General features: G+C 35.6%; 2 protein-coding genes across 2 annotated transcripts; both read right to left on the minus strand.

The window, feature by feature from the left end:
- Positions 1–3,319: 3,319 nt before the first annotated feature.
- LOC138877516 (uncharacterized) lies at positions 3,320–3,903 on the minus strand. The gene is made up of 2 exons (XM_070157129.1): positions 3,898–3,903; positions 3,320–3,748 (listed from the first exon to the last, which is right to left on the minus strand). Exons 1-2 carry the CDS (start codon positions 3,901–3,903, stop codon positions 3,320–3,322), a joined length of 435 nt encoding a protein of 144 aa, XP_070013230.1.
- A 3-nt stretch (positions 3,904–3,906) lies between these two features.
- On the minus strand, positions 3,907–6,488 carry LOC138877517 (uncharacterized). The gene is made up of 3 exons (XM_070157130.1): positions 5,914–6,488; positions 4,937–5,487; positions 3,907–4,439 (listed from the first exon to the last, which is right to left on the minus strand). The coding sequence occupies exons 1-3, from the start codon at positions 6,486–6,488 to the stop codon at positions 3,907–3,909; spliced, it is 1,659 nt and encodes a 552-aa protein (XP_070013231.1).
- Positions 6,489–8,030: the final 1,542 nt, after the last annotated feature.

Genomic DNA, 8,030 nt, shown 5'->3' on the forward strand with positions numbered 1-8,030 from the left:
GTTTTGGTGGGGCTGGTCAAGATGGAGGTGCCACTGGTGTCAATGTGAAGAACGTCACAGCAAGTGATGGTGTAGTTAATGATGATTTTGGCTTAGATTCTAACTTTGAACTGTCTGCATCTGCAATTGATCAAATCACCATCATTACACAACAAGCAACATATAAGCAGTCATCTCATGATGTTAAAAAGTCGGGTCCTGCTCCGCTGCCATCAGGAATCCCTGTACAGACACGAGCAAATGTTGTTATTTAGTCTAATACTGCTCCACAGGGTACGATGTTGATGTTACTAATTCTGTAGTTAGTATGTAAATGATAGGTTCTTGATAGTTTTTTAATTTTTATTTAAGTAGTGATGCTGATAATGGATTTATGTGTTCAGCATGTCGGGTTGATGGTGTTGGTCAAGTGGATGTTGGTGGCAGTAATGTGAATTTGCCTTCTGGTAATGTCTTCTATATATAACTTTTCATTCTTTTTTTCTAAATTTCTTAACTTTGTATATTTATTTATTCACTAGCATTTTCTAATTTAAGCTCCATGCCGACACAGGGGTGATCTTCATTTGGATTCTGATTTTGAATATACTGATTCTCAACTTGATCTAATTGTTGCCATTACACAAGGAGAGAGACGTAATGTAAATCAATCTGGAAATGAACTGACAACTCATGCTGTAAATAAGTCTAAACCTGATCAGTCGGTATCAAGAAGTATTGTCCAGATACAAACAGACGTTGAAACTACTCCTGCAATTTTCGCACGGAGAAGGCGCCCCGCAGCTGTAAAACAGTCGCCGTATAGGAATGACTGGCAATCTGGTATTAGTGCAGTCGGGGGATCCTCGAAGGTTATCAAAGGAAGATTTCCATTTGTAAATGAAATTTCAGAGACTGTTGATTTTAAGCTTACGACTGCATTCTCAAACTTTGTTGAAGCAAACATGCAATTGGGAGAGTGCGTATTCGTTTCCATGTACTTTTGTTTTCATTTTTTTAATGTTTGTTGTTATATTTCTTATCCATATCTTATTTTATACGAAATAAGGAAGTGTATTTACCTGGTGATCAAAAGCTAGAGCCTTGTTTTGACTTTGAAGTTGAACAGATTGATGATAAGACATTTTTCCATATCTTAAACTATTCTAGCAGGCCGCTCTCTAGTTCGGTATGTGTACTGCTTTTTATTTTTGTTGTTGTAGTAGTTCATTCATATTGTTAGTGGTAGTCATGTTTTCTTCCTTTCTTTTTTGCAGCACTTGAATATTATATTCTACTATCTTAGGAAGAAGGCGAAATATGGTTTTCAAATACTCTTTTTAATAATATCATTCAAAGGGTTTTCACAGAATTTGTAAAAGGTGGGAAACAAGATCATTTGACTGATAGATCAGACGATATCATGGAGTGCATGAAAGGATTTAGGATGCATTGCAACACTCCATGGCACCAGGTTGATCATGCCATTTTTTCCAATTAATTTGGTAGAAATTTGGCATTGGATATTGTGGTGTGTGTCATTCCACAAGAGATGTTTTTACGTATATGACTCGCTACATAGTCGAAAGCACAAAAAAGCTATTCAAAAAGTGGCAGAGGCTTATGCTGTGTTGATCCCCCTATTTCTAGTTAGTACTGAATTTTATAACCAAAGAAGTGACATTGTAGTAAAAAATGGTCTGCACATGGGAAAGAAGTTGATTGATCCTTTTGAGATTGAACTGATTACAAATCTGCCAACACAACAAAATTCGTAAGAATAGTTACTTTTTTTTACTTTGTTTTCCTCATTCATATTAACATTTTCACTTCTAATTGATTTTTATAGTATATTCATTTGTTTTATTTCAGAGATTGTGGAGTATATGTTGCTTGCTTTGCTGAGTATATTATTGAAGATCTTCCAATCCCTGTTGCCAATTTTGATGTGGATGGTCTTCGAGCTAGATTTGGTATATTGTTGTGGCACTATGGGAGGAATAAGCAGTTGCATGGCGAATCAAGTGAATCTGAGGCTCCAGTAGCACCTAAAAAGACTCGTGGAAAGAAACGCAAGAAGTAGTATAGGTCTCTTTTTGGTTTTAGTTAATCGTATCATGAAAACTTTGCAGGATTTTAATAGTTTTTGGTGAAGTATGGTATTATTAGTAGTAAATGACCTTCTGTTGATTCAAGACTATAGGAAACTTGTGCCTTTATAAAATATTTCCAGCTGCTAATGTTTCTTTTATCATATTTAATTATTCTGGTTCAGAATATGTGGTATAGATTTCTTCAAGTACATGGGGGTTATCAGTTTAGTTATGTCTCTTGATGCTGAAAATTTGCTGATTTTGTTTCTGATTTCAGCTTGTTTTATTAGGCTTTTCTTAGGCTTCTTCCATAAAGTTGTTAGTTTATTAGGATGCCGAGGTTCATTCCTTTGCTAGAGGGTAAGGTTTAATGGATTCTGCAAGTGAAAATTAGGGGCAGATGAAGCAAACACTTCCAACAATATACAAAGTAGTTGTGACAGAAGTTAAATGATCTGCTTTCGAATGTGATGATGGTCTAAGCTTTAATGTTCATCTGTAGTTTTAGCATAGATGGTGTATTAGTGTAGTAGAACTATATACCAATCAGGTATACTGGTATACCATTTGGGTATCACGTTGTATTTGACTCACCTTTTTTCCTTCAGCAACTAGATGTAAGTACTGACATGAGTTGCAAAGCATGCGCATTTTGGTATCACGTTGTATCTGGTGCTCCATTTGTATTTCTGCGCATATTTTGTTTTTGCCATATTAGTGCAATACCACTATATACCAGCGAGGTATACAAATATAACATTTGGGTATCACCTTGTATTAATGTACCTGATGATGTACAATAACTGCATGTAAATGACTTCCAATTTGTTATACTTCAATACAGACATGAGCTGCAAAGCGTGCCCATTTTGTTAACAAAGTATGTACAAATGTTGCATTTGCAGCACCACTTCTATTTTTGCACATATTATGATACTAATAAGATATACAAATATACCAATAAGGTATACAGATATACCACTTGGGTATCACGTATATATTTTAGCATCTTTTTTCCTGCAGCAACTAGATGTAAATGCATCCCACTTTTATATACTAAAATAGAAAATAAATAGATTCTTATTGAAAATACAAGTAGCCATATAAATTTGTTGCCAAAAAGTAATTTCTCAAAGAATCATCATACCAAATATATGTCTAGTGCAAGAAATGCATTTTATTTTTTTGCAATTCAAATGCTATGATTCTACGATATATGAGTTCTATAAAAATATTGAAGCATTATATCAATCTCTCTTTGGAATATTTCGGCATGTTCTCCGGTTGTGTCCTTTTCTCCCGCATAGTGCACATGTAACTGTATTTCCTTCCCAGTCTCTTATGCCTCTCTTCTTTTTAGGTCTTCCTGGTTTGATTTTTCCTTTTGGTGGCAGTACCACCTGCGAAGAGACATGTTCTGGAATTTGCCACGTTGTTTCATCAGGCAATGGATTTACTGGTATCTCATATGTTTTCAGCAAGTAGTCTATGCTGTAGTAATCCGAGCAATACTTGTATGGATCCATATGGAATTTTTGTATAACTGCCATTGCATGTGGACATGGAATATCGTCTAGCTGAAACCTCCTACAAGTGTAGTTTCTTTCATGTAGGCGCACCACATTTCTTGTTTGGCCATCAATTACTAAATGTAAGAATTCAGTTGATGGCAACACCTAGTATAATTTTAATTAAGAAAAGTCATTAGCTATATGAAGTAATAGTATTATTTAAATAATAATATTCAGTTGTTTAGTGAAATCACTAAGGTAAAAAAGTAAAAATACAGTACATGCAGTATTTTTATGATTTTGAAAATGCATACCGTCATCGTCTATGATAAGATAGTATTATCTGCCAATATTTTTTCATACTTTGCACCAATCTTCATAAATGATTCCACTGCATCCTTCCGATTGGTGTAATTCCATTTTTGAATCAATGTTGTCATAAAGTCAAGCAAATTCACAACTGGGAGGTCTCTTGCGTGCTTGTTTGCTGCATTTACTGATTCCGCAATATTCGATGTCATGGTCATGGTTCTATTTGCCTTGGAATGCGCCCAGGACCATTTATCATATCCAATATCCATCAGATATGTTTTCACTCTACTATCAATAGCTTCTAACTCTGCCATATGCATGTTGAATTCTTCAACAGTGTATGCTCTTGCTAACGCAAAATATACTTCTTTGATTTGTTTTTGGCTCTTCCTGAAGTTTGTCTTTATGTTGTTCCACAGATGGAACATACATGCACAATGAGGGACTTCTAGATAGACAATTGAAGTTGCTTTCCATATAGCATCATGCATGTCTGATTCAATGCACATTCCCTCTCTTTGTCCATAGGTTTCTTTACAACACACTATATTAATTTAGCATTTCATATAGTAGTATAGTCATAGGTAGGTGCAGGTGTGTAGCAAAACAACTATATACTCTGTTGGTATACTTGTATACCATACTGGTATCATATAATATTTGAAAATATTTTTTGTTTCTTTAACTGAATGTAATTGGATTGTACACAAAATATTAATTTAGTATTTCATATAGTAGTATAGTTATAGGTACGCGCAGGTGTGTAGCAAAACAACTATATACTCTGTTGGTATACTTGTATACCATACTGGTATCATATAATATTTGAAAATATTTTTTGTTTCTTTAACTGAATGTAATTGGATTGTACACAAAATATTAATTTAGTATTTCATATAGTAGTATAGTTATAGGTACACGCAGGTGTGTAGCAAAACAACTATATACTCTGTTGGTATACTTGTATACCATAGTGGTATCATATATATTTGAAAATATTTTTTCTTTCTTTAACTGAATGTAATTGGATTGTATTCTTACCCTCTGCGTCTTGCGTGGAAGCCGTGAGTATGGTCCCTCTATATGTTGACTTTAAAAAACTTCCATCAACTACAATTGTTGGCCTATAATAGACCCATCCTCTAATCGATGCATATATAGCTATGAATGCATACAAGAAGCTCCCATCTCCTTCAGTGTGTAGTCGTGTCACTGATCCTGGGTTAGCGTACTCTAACATATAAAGATATGTTGGCATTTTTTTGTATGACTCACTTGGTGATCGTCTCAATAATTGCATTGCTTTTTCTTTTGATCTCCATGCTTGCATGTAGCTTAAGTCCATACCATATGCTTTTTGGATGTCTCTCTGGATATCTGTTGGTGTATATATGGTTTTCGGGTCAACAAGTTTATCTTGTACCACAGCTGCAACAAAAGCTGAGACAGCTTGCTTTTGTGAACAAAATCTCTTATCAGTTAAACAACTGTGGACAGAATTGAAATCCGTCACTTTGAAAAGATTTAATGCTCGCAGGCTTGATGCTTTAAGTCTCCAAGTGCATCTTTCATCCACGCATTCAAGGATATACCTGTTTATAATACAAATACAGTTATGTATCATGTTTTATTGATAAAAAACACACACAAAAATCCGTACAATTATATACTCACATGGTATACTTTGTTGGTATACTTATATACTGTATCAGTATCATATTTTGCTGATAAAAAATATAGACAAAGCAGCACAATTCTATACTCACATAGTATACTGATTTAGCATACATATATACTATATTGGTATTATGTTTTACTGATAATAACAAAGACAAACCAATACAGTTATATACTCGCATAGTATACTGATATAGCATACTTATATACTATACCAGTATCACTGATAAAAAACACAGACAAACCAATACAATTCCATACTCGCATAGTATACTGATTTAGCATACTTATATAGTATATAAGTATCACATAGTTTTTTACTTGAAAACATGCACACGGACCTTCTTGGGCATGATTTATGAACCCGATATTGACATTTTTCTCTAACGGCATATTGTTTCATAACGAGAGCCAGCAGGTTCTTGTCTTCATAAATTTGTCCTTTTTCAACATTTTGATGAAATTGATCAGTTATGATGTTTGCATCATCAAGTTCTAAAATGGCGTCATCTCCTTCTTGCACATCAAACGTAGTAATCATATCAGTGCTTTCAAATTGTGCAATTTCTGATGAAATTGGAGCAACATCGAAACTGGAGGTACTTGCAGCTATAGTATTTTTAGCAAACGACACACACAGGGGAAGTGTTGTCATCTCTGCACTTGATTTTTTCAATTCCATGTAAACACTAACACTTATATCGCTGCAAATTGTAATTGGTGGATATCCTTGAGCAATAGCATACTGAATAACTATTGTTTTACTGTCCTTTTGCAGTTGCTTTGCAATTTCTCTGAGAAGTTGTTCAAATTTCCAAGAGGTCTTTATTAGAACTGCATCAACATGAAAATTTATGAAATTATTGTTATCATCCCATTCTCCACTATGCTGCAGCAGAATTGGAATATTTTCCATGATTTTGAAGTTATAATCACTTTTATGTCTAAAATTGAATCTCAACAATGCAAATTTCAATAGTGTTCAAAATCAACAGTGTTCGAAATTTCAACAGTATATAGCTGTAACAGATTTTTCGAAATGAAACCTCTAGATCTCCAGATCTCCAAACCTAGATTAGAATTTTCAGCTAAAATTCAGAAGTTTAGCTCCGAAATCAAAATCAAAATAACAGTGAAATCAAAATCTGAAAACAACAGTGAAATCAAAATCCGAAAAGAAGATGTGAATCAATATCTTCGATCTGTTTTTTCACACTTAGTGTGTGACGACCCAAAGGGTCATCACCGTAGTTCTTCCTTGTTCCGTGATTCCGAGACATTGAAAACCTCGCTTTTTAGTTGCCTCGATTTGCATGCACAGTCCGGGTGCGTAGCCGGAAAGCTTTTATGTTGAAATATGCGAATTATGTGAGAAATTTGATGAATTTTGATATTAATATGCATAATATTGACATAGGTCAACATTTTGGGTAAACGGACCCAGACCTGTGATTCGACGGTCCTGGAGGATCCGTAGAAAAATATGGGACTTGGGCGTGTGCTCGGAATCAAATTCCGAGGTGCTAAGCCCGAGAAATGAATTTTTGTGTGAAATTGTTTCCTGAAATTTATTAAGGAAAATAAAGAAGAAAATTTATCAGAAAACTGTGGTACCGGGCTCGTATTTTGGTTCCGACACCCGATACGAGTCTTAAATATGTTTTAAGCACTATCTGTAAAGTTTGGCTAAAAACGGACGTCATATGACGTGTTTCGGACTTAAAATGGGGAATTTGAGTTTTATGAAAGTTGAAAGAGAACCATGAGTTTTGAGGCTTTATCCTATGTATATGATGTTATTTTGGCGATTTGATCGCACGAGTAAGTCTGTAAAGTGTTTTCGAGATCATATGAATGTTTGGTTTGGAGCCCCGAGGGCTCGGGTGAGTTTTGAGTGGGGCCCGGGAGATCTTAAGCTTCAAAATGCAGGTTCAGATGTTGCAGGACCCAGTGCGGCCGCGGTCATTTCCGCGCGGTCCGCGCTGGCAGCCACACGGTCGCGGTGCTTTTCTGTGCGGTCCGCGTGGTGGAGTTCAGAGGGTCGTTCAGCGCGCCCGCGCACCAAATTAGTGCGGTTCGCGCTGGGTGGGTTCAGAGAAAGCCCACTTCTTCCCTCTCTCGGCGCGGCCGCCGTACATTTCTGCGCGGTCCGCGCTAGCCCCCAGCAAAGTATATAAACTAGGGATTTTTGGTCATTTTTCCACTTTTCAAAAACCCAAAACCTAAGAGTCGATTTTCCAAACAACCTTTCTTCTCCAAAACGATTGGTAAGTGATTTCTAACATAATTTCTTTATTCCTTGACATCTTTTAATATGATTTCAACTTGAATCAAGGATTTTCATAAATGGGAACTGGGGGTTTTGGTTAGAACTTAGGTTTTTCTTAAATTTGGGGAGTTGAACCTCAAATTGAGGTCCGATTTCAACACTAAGCATATATTTGGATTCATGGGGGAA

Source organism: Nicotiana sylvestris, chromosome 9 (genome assembly GCF_000393655.2).
Source record: "Nicotiana sylvestris chromosome 9, ASM39365v2, whole genome shotgun sequence".
Classification (NCBI taxonomy): domain Eukaryota; kingdom Viridiplantae; phylum Streptophyta; class Magnoliopsida; order Solanales; family Solanaceae; genus Nicotiana; species Nicotiana sylvestris.

Bases quoted from the DNA above. Each gene is read 5' to 3' on its own strand.
- LOC138877517 (XM_070157130.1), bottom strand. From the start codon at position 6,488: ATGGAAAATATTCCAATTCTGCTGCAGCATAGTGGAGAATGGGATGAT. The intron at 5,488-5,913 runs GTCCGTGTGCAT...TATTATAAACAG, and splicing joins CATAAATCATGCCCAAGAAG to GTATATCCTTGAATGCGTGG. The intron at 4,440-4,936 runs GTAAGAATACAA...AAATTAATATAG, and splicing joins TTCCACGCAAGACGCAGAGG to TGTGTTGTAAAGAAACCTAT.